Source organism: Pangasianodon hypophthalmus, chromosome 30 (genome assembly GCF_027358585.1).
Source record: "Pangasianodon hypophthalmus isolate fPanHyp1 chromosome 30, fPanHyp1.pri, whole genome shotgun sequence".
Lineage (NCBI taxonomy): Eukaryota > Metazoa > Chordata > Actinopteri > Siluriformes > Pangasiidae > Pangasianodon > Pangasianodon hypophthalmus.
This window is the reverse complement of record NC_069739.1, coordinates 3,486,590-3,510,805: the sequence shown is the minus strand read 5'-3', so window position 1 is coordinate 3,510,805 and position 24,216 is coordinate 3,486,590. Positions and strand designations below refer to the sequence as shown.

General features: G+C 41.2%; 1 protein-coding gene across 1 annotated transcript; it reads right to left on the bottom strand.

The window, feature by feature from the left end:
* Window positions 1–1,969: 1,969 nt before the first annotated feature.
* On the bottom strand, window positions 1,970–17,284 carry LOC113529258 (kinesin-like protein KIF3C). The gene is made up of 8 exons (XM_026918323.3): window positions 15,557–17,284; window positions 9,375–9,476; window positions 9,051–9,173; window positions 6,665–6,783; window positions 6,333–6,449; window positions 5,578–5,686; window positions 5,253–5,419; window positions 1,970–4,469 (listed from the first exon to the last, which is right to left on the bottom strand). Exons 1-8 carry the CDS (start codon window positions 16,982–16,984, stop codon window positions 4,355–4,357), a joined length of 2,280 nt encoding a protein of 759 aa, XP_026774124.1. The 5' UTR covers window positions 16,985–17,284; the 3' UTR covers window positions 1,970–4,354.
* Between the last annotated feature and the right edge of the window lie 6,932 nt (window positions 17,285–24,216).

Sequence of the window (24,216 nt, the reverse complement as noted above, 5' to 3'; positions counted from 1 at the left end):
CACTCCATCCAGATACCTGATTCAGCTCCACAAACAAAGAGCTCGTCTTACAGCGTGTCTCACACAAAGTCACTGAGGCCCAGACTAGCTTAAAAAGTAAGAGGAAGTAAGATAAAAGGACAGCTCACAAGGTACAAAGATAATTTCCTGCCAATTGTAATCACATCGGTGAAAAATTGACAAGTGACTAGCAGAAAACGTTCCACACTGAAAAGCAACACCTTCACTGAATTCCTTTAATGTAGCTTGATCAGCAGGAGAATGCTTTTTTTAAGAATACTTGATTGCATTTCAGTGTGACGCGACTGCAGCGCAGTGATGAAAGTGAAATGCAATACAGCAGGGAATTCCTGTACATTCCCTTCTAAAGCTTGTTTAATTTCTAAAAAAGTAATCTTCTGCTGATTGTTTCTCACTGAAGAGATCAAGCGATGTCAGAGCAATGCAATGATGCTGCTTTTCAGTGTGTAACATTTTCTGCATGTCACTAATGACAAGTGATGCATTTTTTCCCCCAAGATTTGTCTCTATAGAGAAGTTTTGTCTCTATACTTTATGCTCTTTAAACAAATATGACAGACTTCCGTAAATGTAGTCATAGTGAAATGATGTTCCTGAAAGAAGAATCATTTTTTACTTCTATGGTAAAAAAAGCAAAGAACGCAAAAGCATTTGTTTTCAGGCTGTTTTCCTTCAAGCCGTTTGGTTTATACATCATTAGGGATCAGAATCTGCTTTATTACCTGCTCCGTGTTCATTTCTACAGCCACAGGCTAAAACCATTAACACACGTTCTCTTGGGAACCAGTCCAGAAATAAACAATGAGTCTGTATGCATGAGAGCAGCAGGGATGCTGGTGTTAAAATCCACTTTAATGTTCTCCTTCCTCGGCTCCCTTTATGTTTACTAATGGATAAAAAGGTTAAAATGTATTGCATGCTTTACAGTAAGTGTAAATCTAGAGGCCGGAATGCTGGCGTTAAGGTCCAGTACTGAGGGCCTTTCCTGGAGTACAATTCCACAGAGTATTATTTACAATTCAATTTTTTAAAATATATTTTACTCCCATTACGATAGTGATCAAAGGACCAAAAAGAAGCATAGTTTTTCTATTGAATGAGAAATGTGCCAATACAATCTGGATTTGAAATGTACAGATCTGTATTTATTTGTATTTGTAAATGAAGTTTTGTCAAATTTTCAACACACTACATTCTGAGATTCGATCTCCATCATTTCAGTCAATGAGCAGTGTTTTGAGTGAACGATGTAGTGTTTTAAAAATTTGAATCCGACTTTTAAAATGAATCGTGCCACCATGAACTGAATTTATATTTCTACACCTTGTATAATATTATATAATTGAATTAGAAACCTTGCACACACATTCAAGCCATGGAATACGATTTTAATTTGATGTAATTCAACTAAAAAAACTTAGAAATCCACAACTTCAAATAAAACTCAGATTTGAGTCTGAATAAATTCAGATTATAGTGGCACGTTTCTCATTCCATAAGTTTCTATTAGGAAAATACTCTGATGTAAGAATTAAACATAAAACATTTCAGGGAGTCCCAAGATGGACAACTGCAGAATTTATTAGATTCTGTTGTGCAGCACTTTGACTAAAAGTGTGCTGTATAAATAAGGAATTCAAATAATGAATATTTCAAAAGTATAGCATTTAATTTGCATTGAAATTGTTTAATGTAGCCAACACTTGTACAACTGCACATGGGATAATCCTGATAAATCCTAGCAAGCCAGCTGCATGCTAGCTAGCGAGCTCACTGGTTAGCAAACCAGCATTACTCTCTCTTTTTTCTTATTCTTGTTACGGTCTGGTGTTGTGCTGTTGAAACATCGTCTCATTGCTACCTTTGTGCTGCAAGTGGCCACAAGGGTAGTGTTAAAACTAGCGCTAAAACATTAGACATACAAGATTAACAAAACCAGGTCAGCGGACAGGGTTTCTCGTTTTTATTTAGTAGTTTCATCGTACAGTCACGATTTGAACACACGCAAATATTCAGTCCTTATGCATCTATACAGTTAGAGTCAGGTAGGTGGGCGTGGACGCTTTAGGTTAGGTGTGTCCAAGCAAAGTCCAGTGTGAGAACTAATTATGTATGTGTGCGTGTATACAAGTATGTGTGCACTTGGCTTTAGTCTTGCACTCCTCTCCATATATTATATATGAACAGTAACTTAAAAGCGTATGCAAACCTGCAAAATGGAATTAAAAATGGTGGAAAGACACATTTTGCAAATACAGGATATTTAAACCAACAGAGTCCCATAACCTTCATGTATTCTGAATCCAAATGAACCTGATAAACAAACTCTAAATGTTTTATTGCCTTCACGCCAACCATTCAAACACTCCAAACCATGCAGCCTGATCTCTAATCACGAGCCTCAGGACATTTACGGGTTCCTTAAGGGTTCTTCGGAAAGGTTCCAACAGAGGGACAAGACCAAAAAAACATTTAACCTTTTTATCCCAAAAGAATGTATGCAATGGAAAAGTTAGAGTTAGAAAAGTCGAACAAAAAAAATATGGACACAATTTGCGATATATATGAAATTCTTGGTGGAATTATATCGAATGCAAATTTTCTTAATTTATGCAAACCTTATGTGAGTATATTTTTTGCAGGAAATGACATCATTATGTAAAGCCTTACGTAAAAAAAAAAAAAAAAAAAAACTATGTAAAACCTATGTAAAAAAATAATCCTTGTGGAAACTTTGCATAAACATTACATACCCTTGTGTAAACCTTACACAAACCTTACATAAGCTTTACGATAACCTTATATAAAGCTTACGTAAACTCTACGCAAATTGTACATAAACCTTAGGTAAACTTTATGTAAACCTTAAGTAATTTTCAGAAACCTTACACAAGCCTTAGATAAAGCTTATGAAAACCTGACATAGACCTTACTTAAACCTTACATAAACCTCACGTAAAGCATGCGTAAATCTTAAGTAAACCTTAGGTAAAGCTTACATATTTCTTACGTAACCTTACATAAAACTTACCTAAAGCTTATGTAAACTTTACGTAAACCTTAAGCAATTTTCATAAGTTACAAATAGAAGCCAAATACAAACCTTACATAAAGTTTGTGTAAACCTGCTGTAAACCGTACGTAAATCTTAGGTAAACCTGACTTAATCCTCACGTAAACCTTACGTAAATCTTACATAAACTAACGTGAACTGTACGTAAATCTTGCGTAAATGCCCTTCTACAAACCTTACACAACCCTTACAGGAACCTTACATAAAGCATACCTAAAACTTACGTAAGCCATAGGTATACTTTGTCAACTTTACGTAAACTTTATCTAAACCTTTTTAATCGTTAAATTGAAATCGTTTAGGTTATTTTATCTCTCGCATTATGCTCATTACTGGAAACTTAGCTCATGCAAAATCTTTTGTAATTAACAGTCTAAAATAATTTAACTGGTTGTGCTAACTGGGATGTAAAAATGAAAATCGAATGAATGCTTGCTAGGAAATCTTTTCTCATTGTAAGCTACAGAACCGTCACCAATATTGTATATGTGTGATATTACGACAAAATCAGTTTTGTTTTTGGTACCAGCCAAAACGACCACACAACAGTGTCGATTCTACCATTTCTAATTCTGCACATAGACCACACCCACATTATTGGCCATTTTGATCCGGCCAATGGAATCCAGACCCTTTTCCATAAACCCTGATCAGAATTACAAACATTGAAACAAACACACAGTACAACATGCAAGCAGAGCTCGGAGAACGAAAGAAAGACGTCTGCACTCGTCTTCATCCATCTGTCTGTCTTTTCCGGCTCTTTTCTATACAGTAGATCGCACAGGAAGTGGCGTTCCTCTAATTTCCTCTTCAGTAGACCAGGATGGCTTTAGGATTATTTCCCAGGCGTTATTTTCCAGCTGAAGACCATTTATAGGACCTTTGTTTTTCAGTAGTAAGCATATTGAAACTTGTTCAAGCTTAAAAAGGCAACGAAAACTGATGTTTTAACAGATTTCATGGTGGAAACAGTTTCTAATGAATGGATGTGAATGCAAAACTGAATCTATATTAACCAGAACTCATTTGGTCATGGCTGAAATTGAGAGATCAGATTTTAAGAAAAGGAATAAGGAAGGAATAAATAAAGGAAGGATGCAAGTTCGTGCTATAATTCATCCTCTCTACAGCATGTCTTTCTCTGTCTAAGCGTCTTGAACAAGGCCACCATTTTAATGCTGCAAAAAGGAGGTGGGACGAGTCACTCATCCCTCATTGGTGGATCAAAGAAGGGACAAAGATGTTCTCCTTGGCATCTTATTGGTGGGCGGTTGCCATGGCGGCGCTGACAGGGTGTGCCAGGCCGTTGGACCCTGAGGATGACAGGGAGAGCGCCGAGCTCGAGGAAGACATGGGCCGTGCAGCCTGGCACCTGTGCATATAAGACAGGAAGTGATGTCATTAACATGAGACAGGTGAGTAGTATAGGTTCAAAAACATCTTAATAAGAGATAATGGGTGATTAGTCATAAAGAGGCTTGGTCAAACACTTAACAATGCCTAATACCAAATCTTCCTAATCCCAGATTACTGCTTTAATGTCAGACCTTAATAACAATAATGTAGTTAACCCAAATTTTCAAAATATACAATCTATGTGTGTGTGTGTGTCTGTGTGTTTTAACCCAACTGACACTTTCACAACATGTGTTCTTCACACGGGAATAACTTTAACCTATTGAGATGCGTTCTGGCAAAGGTACCAAATTCTCCTTCTTACCCAAAATGTACTCAAATAGCTATGTTCTTTGTCCCAAGTCACCTTCTATAATTTGGCACTAAAGCATTGTTGCTAATATAACAATACCAAGAGGTTTATAGCCTCCAGTTTGGCGCCAATTAAACTTCAAAATCTGCTGAGAACTATGAGATTCCCTGTAAGAATCTGCATCAGTGACAGATGTTTCGTTCTACGAAACAAACTAACCAATTTTTAACCAAGGACGCAATTCGAAAAGTTTGAATCCCAGATGTGAGTCCTATGGAGCAAAACTGGCCATGCTCTGTGGGTGGGAGGGGAATACTCTCTCTCTCTCCTGTCAATCGCAGAGACACTAGCCAATTGTGGGCGTCTGTGAGCTCACGTATGCGGAAGGGTTCAAACTCAAACGCGCTCATGATGCTAAACTGATAGCTGAAAGAATGTCACACTGACCAGGACTGAGATTTCTTGACCCGACTGGCTGCTACTTTCTCCCTGTACGATGCGTTGTCCAGTTGCACGTCTCGGCTTGGCTCCGTCTCTGACCCCGCCCTTGGGAAGTCCATTTGAAACAGAGTGGGCGGAGTCATATCCAGCTCCAGAAGCATGATGTTTTCAGCCTGGAGTAAAAATACAACAAACAGGTCTATTACCACTGACATAAAACACTATAATAGTATAAAGAAGAAAAAGGCAAGATATACAGATGTGTAGCACCTTAGCACCTTTTTTTTTTTTTTTACTCCTTTATTTTCTCATCTCATTTCTATAAACGTACCCTGTATCTGGAATTGGCTCCCATCGCTATGGCAACCCTGGCATATTGGCTGATGGGCCGCTTGTAGCCCACGGCGGAGGCGGGTCTCCTCTTCATCTGAGTAAACTTACTGAGAGAGGGAGAGAGAGAGAGAGAGAGAGAGGGAAAGAGAAGGATCATTGCCTGGACAAAAGCAACACACAAATTCTAGTGACAAGAAAAACACCATTAGTGTGTGTGTGTGTGTGTGTGTGTGTGTGTGTGTAAATGAGTAAACGCATGTATTTTCCTCCTGAATGCCCTTCTGTTCTCTCAGCTGTCTGTGTGAAGAACAGTGAGACCTTGTGAGGTCTTCGAGGAGAGCGTGTGACGATTTGAGACACGCCTGATGCTAAACTGGTAGCCATGAGCCTCCATTACTCGTTAGCTACATTTGCCTTGTCACTCTATAACAAAACACAAAACATGGCTAGAGGAACATTGTGTGACTTTTTCACTAACTAAACACACACAAACACACACACACACTTACACAGACACACACTGTATGATCCAGATGAACCCTGATTTTTTTTTTCCTATTATTTTTCCTTTTTAGAAAGCCAAACGTGTGGCTTTAACACACACACACACACACACACACACACACACACACACTCACACGTGTATGAACCCGTGGTCGCACGTCACACGCATCCATGCACACGCATCCACGAAGAAATTGAGGTCACATAAAAGTCAAGGTCACTCCAGGTCAAAGAGCAAAGGTCACTCACTTCTCAGCAGGAACGAGAGGTTGGAATTTCCACTGGTCTTCGTCGACATCAAACACAAGACGGTTCATGATCTTGTTCTTCTCTTCCGGAGGGATGAAGTTCTCGATGATGAGGTACCTGCGCACACACACGCGCACACACACACACACACACACAGATACACAAACACACAAATAGATAAAGATCAGAGACACACTACTTGCGGGTCAGTACATACTGTAATAGTTTACATAATGGTGTGTGTGTGTGTGTGTGTGTGTGTGTGCACGCGCGCATGTGCGTGTGTGTGTGTGTGTGCACGCGCGCATGTGCGTGTGTGTGTGTGCCCTCACTTGAACTTGAGTTCTCTTGTGAGCTCATTCTGCGTCTGCTCCAGTTCCTGTCTGGTTCTGACGTGTTCGTCGTTCACATCCTGAATCTCGGCTTTCACCGACTGCAGCTTAGCGTACAGCTTTAAACAGAGAGAGCGAGAGAGCGAGAGAGAGAGAGAGAGAGAGAGAGAGAGAGAGAGAGATAGATAGATAGATAGATAGATAGACAACAGTGAGATGACAGAAGATCCTGATGTCCAATCTGCCACTCTGTTGCCCACAGCAACAAGATTAGAACATTCAATTATGCAGAAGTGGGCCAATCACAGATGGTCTCCCAAGCAACCACATCCCATAATCTACCCCCAGCTGGTCTCTTACATTCTCAAACCTTCACCTTCCCTTCATCCATTCATTACGTTCCTCGCTTCAACCTTCACCACACATTCATCCACTCTTCTATCCATCTATCTGTTTATTCATCCATCAGTACAAACCCTCAAATATCTATGAATACATTCCACAACCCATCCAATCTTTCCCACATCCATCCTTCCATCCATCCTTCCATCCATTCAGGTATCCATCTTTCCTTTCTGATCTTTCCAGAGATATTGTATTTATCTGTATTTTACGAGGGAAGCATTCTCCATCCATCTTTAAATCCATCTATCCATCATCTGATCAATCTATCTATCTATCCATCCTTTATACAATACATTGATCCATCTGTCCATCCATCATACTATATAGTATATAAATCTACAAATATACATATATACGAAACCAATCCCATTCAGCCCATCTGTATTCTCCATCCATCCATCCATCCATCCCTTAACCCATTAATTAATCCATCTATCCATCCATTAATCCATCCATTCTTTACTCCATCCCTTAACCAGTTCATCCATCCATCCATCCATCCATCCTTAACCCATCTATCCATCCATTAATCTATCTATACTTTACTCTATCCCTTAACCAGTTCACCCATCCATCCATCTCTCCATCCTTTCATCAATCCATCCTCTGATCCATCCATCCCCATTGTTCCATTCATCATACTGTTTATCTAAACCTATAAATTAAATAAACCCATCCCATCAGCCCCATCTGTATTTCATCTATCCAGCCATCCAGCCATCCTTTCATCCTTCCATCCACGCTTTAATCTAGCTACAATTTAAAAAAACTTCATCTCTTCAACTCTATCTGTATTTCATCTATCCATCCATCTATCCATTCATCCTTTAACCCATCCATCCATCTATCTATTTATCCATTCATCCATTATTCCTTCCATCCCTCATCCATCAATTTTTCCATCCATCCATCCATCATACTATCTAAACCATCATATACAGTATCTATCCATCCATTCGTCATTTTTCCAGCTTCATGCAGTGAGTGACAGATCTGATCAGTGTTACAGTGAGGAGAGAAGAGGTCATCCCCTGAGCCGCAGCCAATCAGAGCGCTGTATTCACGCTGCAGGGGTTAGGAGGTCAGAGGTGAGAAGTCATTATGGGCCTGGTGATGGGGTTAGAGGGCAAAGGTCAGCCAGGTAGTGCAGGGCTTGGGGGTAGAAGGAGGGGGCGGAGTTTAGAGAGGCAGTTAATGGTGTATTTTCATGGGGAACACTCTCTAGAAAGATTCTTCAAAGTGACTCTGAGGTAATATGGATAACTTTTCTTTCCCCATCCATTATATCCAATAAAAAAATGTAAAGCAGAATAACAATTCTTCAACTTTTAACTAAAACATTTCAGACAAGCCAGAAGCAGTAAAGCAACAATGCGTCCATGCTAACGATTATTCTTTTCAGTTAGCCAGTCCGAGATGTGTGACACGCACGGCAGCCATTTTGTCAGAGAGCTGAAGAAAAACGCTTCTTGTTGATTTTCTATGACAGATTATGATGTAGATTAGGAGGAAACTGTACTGCAGATTAGCAGATTAGCATTGGATTTCATGCTAACTACACTCAGCTAACTGTACTGTGTTGATATGGTCTAAGAAAAGAGGTGAGCAGTAGGAGGTTAGCATTAGCGTTGGAGCTAGCATTAGCATCAGCGTCGACGGTGCAGTCGCAGACTGTGGAAGTTTAAAAACGGACAAACCTTTTTGTACTGATAAAAGGGGAGAAAATGTGTCCTCAGGGGTCAAGGGTGTGGTCCAGGGGTCAAAGTTCAGGGGTCAGGATTTAAAAGGGAGCAGAGAGGGAACAGACAAGTTAGGAAACACAAAGTAAAAATGTGTGTGTGTGTGTGTGTGTGTGTGTGTGTGTGTGTGTGTGGCGTAGGGGTGACAATGTATTGACTTAGGGCACTTATAGGGCAGTTATCATAGGGCAATAGTTGTAGGGCACTTCTCAAAGGGCACTTGTGACGTATATTAGTCTCACCTTTTTGAGTTTTTTGGTTTTTGCCTCCACTTCCTGTTGCAGAGACGTGAACGTTTCTCTCAGCTCCACCGTCTCCTCATCCTGAATTAACATCTGCTGCTGCATCTCTCGCTCTTTACGCGTCTACACACACACACACATGAAGTATAAAGAAGGTCAGCAATGCACGTGATTTTTCTCCCTGATTTTGCCAGTGCGAGTGACTGTTGTGCTCAGATTATATCTTTCAGACATTGTGTTTACTTTTGTGTGTGTGTGCGTGTGTGTGTGCGCGTGTGTGTGTGTGTGTGTGTGTGTGTGTGTGTGAGAGAGTGCGTGTTATACCTGTTCTGCAATCTCTTGTCGTTTCTGTTCCAGCATCTTCTGTTGCTCATTGGTGTGATCAATGATGTTCTTTCCCCCAACCAGAAGCTTACTCTCCATTGCCTAGCAACCAAGGAGACAGGGCAACATCAGGGCCAGTGCAGACAAGTATTTTACAATTTTACATCACACACACACACACACACACACACACACAGATTTCAGAGGTTAGTGTAGCCTGTATAGAATAGGGAGCACATAACCAATCGGCAACAAACAGTGGTGGTAGCCCCGCTCCTGAGGACTATTCATATCAATCTGAAGTATTGTATAGTTAGTGGACTATGTATACTATATACACACACACACACACACACACACACATCTGAGTCCTGAATGGCTCAAGAAATTTCCCTATCCCACTTCTAAGAATTGGCACAGGACCACATCAAGGAGTCACTTCCTGTTTGTCCCACGCTTCAGAATTACCCATGCTTTCATGATCTGTGGCAGTATCTGAATGACACACACAGACACACACACATACACACACAAACACACACAGACACACGAGATGCAAAGATGAAAGAAATCACTGTTCTGGTTACACATTTTTCCCAGCAACAATAAAGCAATTATTCATCTTGTTAGCTAACACACACACACAAAAAACGCTTACACACAGTGCCAGCACTCACACACAATAACTCTCTGTGATATATTTGGAGCTGTTATATTTCTGTAGCCAGCAGAAAAACTAGAGATGAGAGTGTCGCTCTGTGTGTGTGTGTGTGTGTGTGTGTGTGTGTGTGTGTGTGTGTGTGTGTGTTTGCGTGTGCGTATGTGTGTGCGTGTGTGACTGATTTAAAATCCTAACAAAGCAGAGAGAGAAACTGTACTGGGTCAGAGCTATGGGATATATAAGGAAAAATATTTTCACACACACACACACACACACACACACACACACAAAGATCACACAGATTCCCATCAGCCACACCCTGTTATATACATTAGAGCGAGTGAGAGAGAGAGAGAGAGAGAGAGAGATAGAGAATTGATCTATAGCTAACTCAAATCAACTGCCACTTCCCCAGCACACACACACACACACACACACACACACACACACGTATTGAGTCAGCGGTAATTAGATCACTGTGATGACAGAGACGTGAGCAAGGACAGATATACAGGCAAACATCCTGCTCAGTTCATCCACCCGCTGATGTTAATACAGGTCATCTGTAGGGTTTGTGTTGGAATAAAACACTTGGGCGCATGCTGTTATGGGAAAATAATCAGTGATGAGTTGGTGTGATGAAGCTGTGTTACTGTAACCACCTTCAAGTTGATTATTTTCCATTAACAGTAGTGCATTATTCCTCCTACATCATAGCAATTTGCCAACAACGACAATTTTCCAAGTATTAAAGAACAGCACTTTTATCCATTAATAGTTACATTTAAAGAGGAAATTAAACGTAATTTAATTTAATTAATTGTGGAACATCCGTGAGACAAGTTAGTACCTCACTTGAAGCTGTAAAAAAAAAAAAAAAAAAACGCAGCTTGTCATGCTATCTAGAAACCGCAAAGTGTAAACTCCTCTGTCCTGATGATGTCGAAAAACTTAGTTACACCTTTACCTCTGACACTGGAGACTCCTTACAGACTTCATATCAATGAACACACTTTTTTTTTTTTTTTTTAAATCTGTTTATTATTAGTGGGTGAATGATGTGTTACTATGGAAACGATAACATATCAGAACATGGACATTAATATAAACCTTTTAATATAAACTTTCTGACCAATCAGAATCCAGAATACAACAGCGCTGTGGTATAAATGCGGTTTATATATGGTGTCTGTTGGGTTTATGTTGAGATTATTAGGCATGATGCTAAACCAAACGCTGTAATCTTCCACTGCTTATTAGTAACATTAGCGTCGTAGATCTAGTTCAGAACCAAGAACGCAAATGGATACTAAACACACGAACAATTACATATTTAACCACTTTGATATAACATAATATAATATTAATAAAAAACTTATATGTGTGTCTTGTGTCATTGTTGTCATTTGTCAAATTTATTTGTTACGTTTGTGATTTCTTATCTGTGTATGTTTCAGATTTTGTCAGTGATACCAGGAAGTAATAGCTACGAATGCGAAAGAAAAAAGAGCAAGAGACAGTGAGAGGAGAAAATAAAATGCCAGCGTTTAAAATAGAATGTACGCCTGAGGGGTTTACACCAGCTGAGCTTCTCTCTATACACACACACACACACACACACATACACACACACACAGACGAATGTGTGACTGTGCACTGAGGCATTATTCAGTAGGACCTATAAATCCAGCCCCCCTTTGTGCACGTTGCCATAGCAACTGTGACTGGGGATGAGACGTGCTCATTATGTATGCGTATGAACCGGGAGCCCATTGGACGGGAAGAGCAGACGCTGACTCATCAATATTTCAAGGGAGCAGTGATGCATGCTGGGACAGTGGAGAGATGATGAAGACAAAGATAGACACACACACACACACGTTGTTGTGAAGTATAATTAAGGAAAAGGGGAGACAGGAAGCGTGATAACAATGTGTGTGTTTGTGTGTGTGTCTTTAAAACACATTATGGCATTTTAAGCTGCAGCATATCAGCCTCCTTTTCCTCATCAGTGTCCTGCTGATGAGTTTCCTGTTTTGTTTTCTTGTCTGTGCTGTGATTGGTCGAGAGCGTTTCTGTCAGGATGAGGCAGCGATGAGTCATCACCTGTCAGGAAACGAGTGCCAGGCGTCCGGCATGCTGGATATTTATAGAGCATTATGATAACATCTCTGTTCTCCCTGCTCCCGTCTTTTGCTCCCTTCCCCTTCCTCCCTGCATCTCTCTCTCTTTCCCCTCACCCTAAATATTCCTCACTTCAGCCTTGTGTTCGTAAACCAAGTGATTGCTTTATCCCCTGTGGGTTTTCCTAACAAGCCAAGCATCACCAATGTTAGCTTAGGCATTTGGAACTGGAAAATATTTCAGGGGCGTTGGGCGTCCCTGGCCCAAGCTACGCCTCTGATGTGCATGCAACAGTCGAAGCTAGCATCAGCAAGGAAAGCTTGCCCAAATACTACTTTCTTTTCTTTTCTTAAAAAAGGCAAGCTCAACTAATTTAGGTAAAAATTCACACACTACTTAAAATCATCTGGGAGCATCGCATCTCCTGACCATAGGCCACGAGCCTCCTCCAGCCCAAGATCGACACTTTACAGCAAAATGCTAGTGTAGAGTATACTACAGTCAAATGTACGAGGTTGAGGACGCACCGCTAATGAGTACACTTTTAACTGATGACCCTGAAAAAGACATTTGGCGACAGTCTATTACTGCCAATCTGTTCTGTCCTGCTCAAAGACACGCCCATCTTTTTCTGTCCCACTCAAAGACACGTCCATCTGTCCTGCTCAAAGACACGTCCATCTTTTTCTGTCCTGCTCAAAGACACGTCCATCTTTTCTGTCCTGCTCAAAGACACGTCCATCTTTTTCTGTCCTGCTCAAAGACACGTCCATCTTTTCTGTCCCGCTCAAAGACACGTCCATCTGTCCTGCTCAAAGACACGTCCATCTTTTTCTGTCCTGCTCAAAGACACGTCCATCTTTTTCTGTCCTGCTCAAAGACACGTCCATCTGTCCTGCTCAAAGACACGTCCATCTTTTCTGTCCCACTCAAAGACACGTCCATCTTTTCTGTCCCACTCAAAGACACGTCCATCTTTTTCTGTCCTGCTCAAAGACACGTCCATCTGTCCTGCTCAAAGACACGTCCATCTTTTCTGTCCCACTCAAAGACACGTCCATCTTTTCTGTCCCACTCAAAGACACGTCCATCTTTTTCTGTCCTGCTCAAAGACACGTCCATCTGTCCTGCTCAAAGACACGTCCATCTGTCCTGCTCAAAGACACGTCCATCTTTTTCTGTCCTGCTCAAAGACACGTCCATCTTTTTCTGTCCTGCTCAAAGACACGTCCATCTGTCCTGCTCAAAGACACGTCCATCTTTTTCTGTCCTGCTCAAAGACACGTCCATCTTTTTCTGTCCTGCTCAAAGACACGTCCATCTTTTTCTGTCCTGCCCAACTGTTCTGTCATACTCCAAGACACGCCCATTGGTGTGTGGTCTGAAGTGTAAAGGCTAAATGGATTGAACATTAGACACACACACACACACCTTATGTTTATATCGTATGCGAACATTACACACTAATACCACAGAATGTACAGCTTTTAGCACTGATCAATACCTTAATGACCTCTTAGTGAACCACGATTATTCCGCCCGGTAACCGCAATCTGATTGGCTAACTGCAGACAGTAAAACAGTATGAGTCGTTTATCATGATTGGTAGACAGACCCCGATGCCATCCAATGAGAACTGTAAACACAAACTTGTGGAAGAATGTGCTCATGGCTTGGCCTTCAGTTTATTACTTCCCCTCCCCTCCCCTCCCCCCCTCAACACACAAACACACACACACACACACACACACACACACAGCCAAGAGAATACTAGCCGCCATGATTAGAGAGGACATACTGCAAGTGCCATTTACAAGAACAGCCACTTCAGCACAAATGGCTGCCTTTTTAAGGCTGTGTAGAAAATATGACATTAAAGCTTCCATTTTCCCTTCATCTCTCACACCACACACACCTTTACACTCACACCTTACACACATACACACACATACACACACAAACACACAATCACATACACCTTTACACTCACACCACATACACACACACACACACACACACACCTTTACACTCACACCTTGTACTCACACTACACTCACACACACACAAATTACACTCAGGCCTTACACTCACACCACACTCACACGCACACACAGACACAGACACACACACCTTATACTCACACGCACACAGACACAGACTCGTACACAGCTTACACTCACACCACACCAAGGAAACGCTAAACCAGTAATGATTCGATAAACAACAGCTACACCAGGAGGGTAATGCCACTATAAGGACCACACTTCCTGTTTGTATTTGTGTGTGTGTGAGTGTGTGTGTAAAAGTGACAAATTATTCCTAATTTATTTATTTTTACATATTATGCACCCTTAATGTGCTAATTAATTAAGTTCTTTTTAATAAAAGAATTTAATTACGTTCTTTTATTTGCTGTACCAAGCTGCTAATATCCACTACCTTGCTGTCAGTAATAAAACACTTCGTGTTGTGCTATTAAAGGAAAATAATCAATGACAAGGTGGTGTGATGAAGTGGAGTTACTGATATCACCCTGATACAGTGATACTGATACAGCGTGTCCTATATTAAACTATAACCCACTTTCATCAGCTTTTTATAGATTAAGAATCATTTTTCAAGGCTAAAATCTCTCTCTCTCTCTCTCTCTCTCTCCCTCTGTCTCTCTCTCTCTCTCTCGGGTTTAAGCATTTTGCTATGTTAATCTTCATATCGACTGTAAATTATATGGTGTAAGCTTCATGTAAACATTAGTAAGGTGCTTGTTGAGGACACTTGGACACACGTTTTCTGTAAAAGCCACAAGGAAGTGCAAAATTCTGTCTACAAGCTCTGTAGACTTTAATTAGATAAATAATAAATCGATTATTTAATTTAAATGTCATTATTGGTATACGGGTCTCTGGAGCAGTGAATTGCGTGTTGTAGATATTCTCATTCAAATTTTAGAAGTTTACTCTTTAGTTTTTTAAGAAATCTGTGAAAGTATATTATATTAAATACTCATCGTGCACGTAAGGGCGTGTACTCGACATGCATCTAATTAATCTAACTTACGTACCGCCTCCATGAAGTACCAGGATCTACTGAGGTGTTCAGATGTTTTCACCGTGTTTACGAGATTTTTTTTTGCCACAATTCGAAATTGATTAATTTAGTAACACCTTTGAGGAACATGTATATGTTTCAGATGATTCTGATTGACCTCCCAGGTGCTAGCTAGCTAAATCGCAAAAACTTATTTTTTAGCTAGCTTATGCTTGGTGTCCATATTTGGCAGTTGCTTAGCAACAGTGTTGAACTTCTTCCATTTAAACACACCTTAACCTGGACACAAACATACATATAAATATGCCATACATATTCTCAAAGAAACTGCACACACACACGCACACACCTTGAACTTGGCGGTGAGGAGCGCAGTGGCCTCCTGCTCCTTCTTCAGATCTCCCATCATCCTTTCTTTCTCTTCCAGGAGCTTCTGTTTCTCCTCAGCCACCAGCGACCTATCGTCCATGATGGCCTCTTTTTCTTGCTCCAGCTTCTCCTGCTGCTCCTTCATGAACTCCTGTGCCTCCTTTTCCAACTTCTCCTCATCACCATCGTCTTCGCCTTCCTCTTCATCCTCTTCATCATCATCATCCTCATTCACCTCGTGGTCTGTGCTTTTGTTGAGCCTCCTCTTCCTCCTGGCACTCAGCATGCCACGTTGGTGGAGTTGTGCCTTGAGCCTGGCGATCTCCATCTGGAATTCCCGGAGCAGCGCGTCCTTGGGATCCTCATTGACACGCGGGACGTTCTTGATGTTCTTGGCGCGGTTGGCGTAGCGCAGGGTGGTCAGAGTCTCCTCGTAGTTGAAGGACGCCGGGCCAAGCGTGGCCACCATTACGGTCTTGGCGTTTCCACCGAGGGAGTCCCGGAGCAGGCGTGTGAGCTTGGAGTCACGGTAGGGCACGTGAGCACCGCGGCCATCAGCCAGTGCCGATACGACGTTGCCCAGTGCAGAGAGTGACAGGTTGATTTTTGTGGCCTCCTTGAGTCGCTCACCACGTGCACCCGTCTTGCTCTGGCGCTCGCTCCCAGCCAGGTCCACGAGGTTCAGCTTGCCCACCCGGATGTGGTTGCGGCCATCCGGACCAGGCCGACTGCACTCCACAGTGACGCTAAAGATGGCGTGAGACCGAGAGCTGCGCTCGTTCATGTCCGTCGCACCTACAGACCGCGTGCGGTTACCTGCATTCAGCACGTGCTCCATCTCCTTGACGTTCTTAGCCACGAAGGACGAAAGGTCTCGGACGTACACACCCGACTCGGGGCTCTCCTTCAGCTCAAGGCGCTTGCTGTGATCGGTGGTCAGAAGGTCTCGGATCTCCTCCTGGTAGATCTCGAGGTATGACGCTCTCACCAGGTACTGCTGGTTCTGAGAGCGGGAGATGTGCGTGAAGATGTGCTCGAAGGAGCTGGGCATGATGCCGCGCCGCTCGGCCTCCGTCCATTCCCCCTGCATCGTGTAGGTCTTCCCGGTGCCCGTCTGTCCGTACGCGAGCACCGTCCCGTTAAACCCGCGGAGCACCGAGTCCACGAGCGGCCGCACGCTCTCATCATAGAGGTCGCTCTGCTTGGATCCTCCGTCGTACACGGCGTCGAAGGTGAACGTCTTGTCCGGTTCTCCGGGAGCCGCTCGGGGATTCCGCAGCGCCACCTGGCCCACTTTAACGTCCATATCCACGATGCTGTCATAACCGGACGCCTCTTCTTTGCGGCTCAGCGGGCGACAGCGCACCACCACCTTCACCGACTCGCACTGCTTGGATTTTAGAGACATTTTGGTTTTCCTCCCTCGACCCCTCGAGTGAAATGAGAGACGCCGACAAAGCGAGGTGTCGGAGCGCTAGAGAGGATGCGGCAGGGTGGCGGCTCCCGGGGCGCAGCGCATCGCGTCGCGTCGCGTCTCTCTGCGCACACGGCAAATCACCGGCCACGCGTCAGTCTGACCCAGAAATCCTCCAGAAGTCCTCCAGAAATCCAGCAATTACCGGCTTCACCCGAGCAGAGATGCTGTCTTCATCAAATCCACCATCAGTCCCTCTCTCTCTCTCTCTCTCTCTCTCCTTCTCTCTCTCTCTCTCGCCCAGCCCCTTCACTGCGGTGCGGTCATGTGCTCCAATCACATTCAAGACTGAGCATTATCTCAAATACTATCTCAAATACTATCTCAAATACTATCTCAGACAATTCCCGTCATTTTATAATAAGAGTAGAATTATTCCTCACAGGCTTTATTCCTGCCACACGTCTGGGAATGTGCGGATGTGGCGCTTTCACATCAAATCCTGTACCTTTTATACAGAATTCTATAGAATTAGTCTGTTTATCTCTAGAAATAATCCGAGATGCAATTCAGTTCTTCTCTGCTGTCTCATTAATGATGAAAAGTTCAAAAATAAACACTATAAAAGGGAGGACGATATAATATAATCCTTTGTCCTATTTTTAAAAAAATATATATATCATTTTTATTTTTGAACAATTTAATTTGTACATTTTTAAACATTTTTCAACTTTTATAAAAGGTGTAGAGGGATAAACAAAGAAGCTTTAAGGTTTCTAGCTTTTACCTTTTTTTTCCAAAGAGTTTATGCCCATATATGGATATTATTATTATTGTTGTTATTATTATTATTGTTATTATTATTATTATTATTATTATTATTATTATTATTATTATTATGAAGAAGAAGAAGATTATACAGGATAAGGATAAAATTGGGCTAATAATATAAAAATATTATTATAAATATTATAATATTAGAATATAATATTATTCTACTAACAATAAATTCCAATATTCCTTACACAGGTGTGCTAGTGTGAGGATGCAGCACAAAAATACATTTTACACAGAATTACTCAGAATTATTTACATGCACATATATGAGCAGCCTGTGGGATACAATTCCACTCTTCTCCGGTCTCATTAATGGAGAAAAGCTCATAAATATCACTGGATGATGATATAACTCCTTTGGGGTTCTAATGCAATTTCTGTAATTAAAAATATATTTTTTAAATTCTATCCTATTCTGTGAGAAAACATATAAAAATAAATAAGATGTAAACAACCTCTTCTTAGAAAAGGGCTCTTCAGTGTGTTCCTTAGACAGGTAAAGACTCTTAATTTCTCCTTAAAGGTTCTAGATTTGACTCTTTTTTTTTTTTCCTAAGAGTGTATTTACAGATAATTAAATATAAATGATGATACAGGATCAGGATAAAATTGAAATAAAAGTAGTAGGAATATAGACCTAATCTACTGTTAAGGTGATGGCACATGCTCTGAGAGGCTGGTAAACAAAGGTGCTGGGAAATGCCTTGCTCTCACGGGTTCCAGTGCCATGGATTTAAGACCTATCTAGCCCATTGACCTGAGGATTACCTGACTGGGGTTGAGGCCTGTTTGTCAGTGAACAAGGACGTTTTCTCTGTCTGGGATCATCTGTGGATTACTTTTCCCTTTTTCCTGTGCCATTGCAGGTGGGATCCAGAAATCCCTGAGAAGATAATGTGGGTGAGACTGATCGTTTTTTTTTTTTCTCTCTTTTACACTTTTTTCCTTTTTGCTGGGATTATTGTTTTTTGTTGGACTGCTACTTAGCTGTGGACTCTGATTGATGGTATTTGGATATCTGTGCCTTTATAGGACTCATGGACTCATAACAGCTCTTGCCTTTTGGACTCAATTTATCTATTTACCTTTTACTGTGCTGCTCATTGTGCTGTTCATTGTGCTGTTCATTGTGCTGTGGGGTTGAACAATGTTTGGGTGGAGGCTATATGTCTATTAATACATGCACTGATCACTGAGAGTCTTATGTTTGCACATGCTTTATTGAATTGATGGTTGGTCAGCTGTTCAAAACAAGATTACCCTTAAAAGAACTCTTTGGTAACAATAAGATTAAGATAAGTTTAATTGTTGCAGAACCCCAAACAGGAATACAATTCCTAACTCTCACTCACTAAACTAAAAAACTGATAGGTTCTGGTAATTGATTATCCCTCTGGATCACAGGTTCTGGAGAAGCCCCATGTCCTGGATATTTTAGTGTTTAACCTGATTAAACTCAGGAAGGGCTGGTTAGTTAAACCAGGGGTTTCTCCAGGCACAGGCTTTGTAAGAACTGTGTGTGCTCTGTAAGAACCCCTAAGGGTCTATGGAGAACCCTTCATACTTTAAGGAGTGTTTTTTTTTTTTAATCAGAAATATTCTGAAGCTAAGATCTCCTGAGGAGCTCCTGAAGAACTCTTGAAGAGTATCGTTACAGCCCACTGATTAATGGAAAGGACCACCACCATAGGGCCACCCAAAAATATTGAAACATGTTGAAATATTTTATTTTCAAAAACATACTGCAAGTAAATTGGAAAAAAAAATCAAAAAGCAAATGATCTCCCATAATGCTCCCATAATCTCTCATAATCTCCCATAATGCTTGTCTCTGCTCAACTTCAGAAGGTTTTCTGTCTCGCTTTCTCAACGGTGCATTAGTATTTAATAATTTTTGAAACTTTGTGTTGTTTGTATATATACTTTTAGGCTATATGTTTAGTTCACAGTATCTATGGTAATTTTGCATGTAAACTTTTACAACCACTTCACATCTTTTCTTATTTGCATGAAGACATTGTGTTATGATCAGCTGCTCTGTGTATCTTTTAAGCTCTGGCGCCATCTAGTGGGAACATGAGGAACTGCGCTGTGTGGTTAACGCGGTGTGATTCCTTCTTCAGCCAGCAGAGGGCGCTGTAGGCTGACACTGTTCCCCTAAAACTCAGTAGACACTTAACAGAAAATCCATCCATCCATCCATCCATCCATCCATTCATTCTCTGTACCGCTTATCCTTCACAGGGTTGTAGGGAGCCTGGAGCCTATGCCAGGGGACACAGCACACAAGGAGGGGAAGAGCCTGGACGGGCTGCCAACCCATCACAGGGCACAATCGCACATACTCACACACCCATTCACACACTACGGACAATTTTGAGACGCCAGTCAGCCTACAGTGCATGTCTTTGGACTGGGGGAGGAAACCAGAGCACCTGGAGGAAACCCCTGAAGCATGTGGAGAACATGCAAACTCCACGCACACAGGACGGAGGTGGGATTTGATCCCCCAAACCTGGAGGTACGAGGCAACGGTGCTAACCACTAAGCCACTGTTCCCCTTTAACCGAAAATAATTAAAGCTAAAATATAAAATGTACACTTTAAACCAAACGTTGTCAATCAGCCAAGACATGTTTGGTCTCTCTAGAGCCATCAGCTAATGCTGCTAAACATATTTTCACCTTAGCATTGTGCAAAATGTTTAAATCAAGAAAGGAAAACATTATGGAGTGTTTATTATCCCAAATAAACCACTCGCCTACTTACTACACACTTTTTTCCCCAAATGTATTTTTGAACTTTGACTTAGTATGCATTCGAGAGAACGGTTATAGTGTTACATCTATTCAAGCTTGTTGATATTCATCTCACACTGGTTAGTCCACAGCTGTTAAATACGCTAGCTAGCTAGAATGTTACTACATGGAGAAATCTTTGGAGTACTGTATGTTAGCTAACCATAATGAGCTAGCTAAATAAGGTCATATAGAAATATAACTATCTGGCTGGTAATCAAGCAGAAGTCAGCGAGTAGCTAAAGTTTAATCGCTATAGCTAGCTTGGTATTTTGCTACTATCAGTAGGCCTCAATTATCAATCTTTTAGTAAAATTGTGACCAATTATACATTTGAAAGTTGTTCACGTTTCAGATTAGTGAGTCTCGTTATACTTAAATTTAGGCAAACTCAGGAGTTCTTGTAGGATACGAAGTTTTTCGACCTAATTGGCTTTTCATGAATATCACATTTCTAGTGTAAATTCTCCTGCAAATGATTTATGAATAGAGTTTATTAGATTTAGATTTATGAATATGAAGAGTTTCTATCTAGTTCGATAAATGAGGCCCATCTGATGTATTAAATTAGCGTGTGTTAATTGATTAAGCTGGTGTTACACCAAGAGCTGCCGCTACCATGGCTAAAATTATCTTCACAAGCTAGATAACTAGCTACTTCTCAAAGGTTCGTAAGTAAAGATGACATCATTAGAGACCACTCTGATTCACGTAGTACCGGATTTGAGATTTAAGATCTACAGATGAATTCTACAGTTTTGGAACGCAGTTATTTGTTTATTATTCACGGTATAGTTTTCCATCACGGGTTGTGATGTCCAGATGCCAGCGTCCTCCTTTCTGCGTTTCCTTGAACTCTAATAAACCGGTTGTTCTTGAGGACCCTTCTCCCTGCCGCAGGCCTCTCTCATGCTGCGATGCTCCCTCCCTCCCTCCACCCTACAGGCCGACTGTCAAGTCTGTGCTTGGCTTTAAGCATGAGCCAGCTAATACTGCACATTCCTGAGCGAAACATTTCTGCAGTCCCGGTGATAAGTGTGTGTCATGATGACAAATGCTCTGTTGGGATCTTCCGCTGGCCAGCTTTCCAAAAGGAACATTTTACTGAGAATTGAGATAGGCCTTCTTCTACTTCTTCTTCTTCTTCTTCTTCTTCTTGCTTATCAACAATACATCAAGTTAGAATTAAAACTCGAGAGTAATTCTGATTTCTGTCTGTAATGTGTGTGTATGCAAATAAATCATTAAAATGAAAAAAAGTTCTCCTCTATTTAGCCTACACTAGACATAAACAGTGAAGGAGGCATGGACTGTGGGTCGTTCCTAAGAAAGGAGGCGTGGCCTCTGTGTGTGTGTGTGTGTATGTATATATGTCAGCCCTAGTAAAGTGGGCGTGGCCTCTGTGTGTGTGACTGCACTTGTAAAGGAGACATGGGTGTGGTCTCTGTTTGTGTATATGTGTGTGTGGGTTTGAGTCCTAGTGAAGAAGTCGTGGCTTCTGCGTGTGTGTGTGTGTGTGTGTGTATGTATGTATGTATGTAAGTATGAGCTGCAGTAAAGGTGGCCTCTGTGTGTGTGTCAGTCCTAAGAAAGAAGGCGTGGCCTCTGTGTGTGTCAGTACTAATAAAAGAGGCGTGGCCTAACAAAGCTACTGTACAACACTGAATCACACTGTACTATATTAAAACAGCTCTAAATAATCCGATTGTTGATTATGTCGAAATAAAGTGAAAGCTGATCCTTAGATTTGCTTTAAATCTGATTCTCTGTAACCAGTCGTTATGGCGACCGAGCCTCTGGATGACATCTGGCGGGTTTAACAGAACCAGATGTGCTGCTCCAGTGACTCATACAGCAGGATATAGTCTTACACGCCTGTAACCACACCCCTGTTTAGTTCATTTCATTTCTTATTGTCATTTTTCTACAGAGGGAAATAGGGATGAAGAGTGTGTGTGTGTGTGTGTGTGTGTGTGTGTGTGTGTCTTTTTATTCCAAAAGTCCAATGCCAATGTTATACCTGGATATTTCACTTATTTGGTCTTTATGAAGCATCATTTGGGAAAATATTTTAAAAATGGTTAACTTCGATGTCGAGTTACGTTAAAAATACGTCTGATGTGTGAATGCTCATCTTTCTGGGAGTTTATTTTGTCCTAGCTGCTGATGGCAAGTTGTCTGTGATGTGTATTTAAGATGGAGAACCTCTGATCCACTAATGTTTTGCAAATTATGAGTAATATTTGTGTGTGTGTGTGTGTGTGATAAGGGAGTGGTATAACCCAAACAACCTCCCTGAGTGACAGCTCTGTGTTGGTCACTGGAGGAAATTCTTTGCCAGGCGAGCGTTGAGCTTCTTGTATTCTGACTCTTTAACAGAAATGAGTGGCTCAGCAAAGCCACATCCGGGTCTGATTCACTCTGCTGCTGCTCTGACTCACGCTGGCACTGCGGGGCAAAGCGTTAACTAAACTACTACAGCAGGCACCGGCTCTAAAACCTCCGTCAGGCTGAATAGAGTATGAACGTAGTACATTTACTCTGAGGTTTAGTCTGGAGCAAGGGCACCAGGTTAGAGTTGGAGTTGAGCGTCAGTGATGTCATCACCGGGAGACATCGGAGTGGTAGAGACAGTACCATGACATTATTAACTCTTACTGACGGAGAAGACTTAAAGATGTATAAAGACAGAATTCGTTCTCGATCAGTCTGAGGTAGCGACATTGCGTCACCTCACAGCCCTCGCAAGTTGCTAAAAACAGCATAAACGTGTTTCAAGAGAGAAATTTCACACAACTATTCCTGAGAACAAAATGAATTAAAAAAAAACAAAAAAAAACAAAACATAATTACGAACCACGTTTGATGTGGTACTGGTGACCAAAACCGAAGGCAACTTGGCTGGAAATGTTAGTTTCAAAGAAAGAGTGAAGGGTTTATAGAGGGAGCCATTTTGTCCTGAAAGAAAGACAGAAAGACAGAAAGAAAGAAAGAAAGAAAGAAAGAAAGAAAGATTTTTGTTTTCAGGGAGAAATTTCAATTAACTATTTCTGAGAAAAAAATAAAATAAAATAAATAAATAAAAACACACGACCATGTTTGCTGATAACAAGCTGCTACTCTAGAGCAAGACACGCCCCTGGGGGCGGGACATATACATTCTAGAGAGCATTTAATTGGATGAACACAACACTAGTACATGATGAGTCATCGAGAAATTTTAATCATTTTCCCTAAAGTAAAATTTAAGCAAGCGTACGTCCAAAACGTGTATTTTTCTTTCTTTATACTAGTGTATATTATCGGTGTCTATAACACTAGCAGACAGGTACAAACACCAATTTTGTTTTCAGAGGCACTTAAAAAAGAAAAAATGCATACAGAATTGCATAGTGTCTTATTTTTTTTATTACAGGACACACCTGAGTTACACATCTGAATCACTGAATTTGACTCCACACCTCGATTAGTCACATCTAGACTAAAGTCAAACATTTTTAAAAACGCTTAAACAGGTTAGCAAAATCAGCCGGGTGTATTTTTAAAGGTGCAATTAGACTTTTTTTTTTTCAAGATTAAATCTCTGGCAGT

What these genes read in the sequence shown, in the direction of transcription:
- LOC113529258 (XM_026918323.3), bottom strand. Translation starts at nt 16,984, where the DNA reads ATGTCTCTAAAATCCAAGCAGTGCGAGTCGGTGAAGGTGGTGGTGCGC. An exon ending in GAGCCAATTCCAGATACAGG is followed by an intron (nt 5,420 to 5,577) that starts GTACGTTTATAG and finishes TTTTTACTCCAG; the next exon opens with GCTGAAAACATCATGCTTCT. An exon ending in GTCAAGAAATCTCAGTCCTG is followed by an intron (nt 4,470 to 5,252) that starts GTCAGTGTGACA and finishes TTATATGCACAG; the next exon opens with GTGCCAGGCTGCACGGCCCA.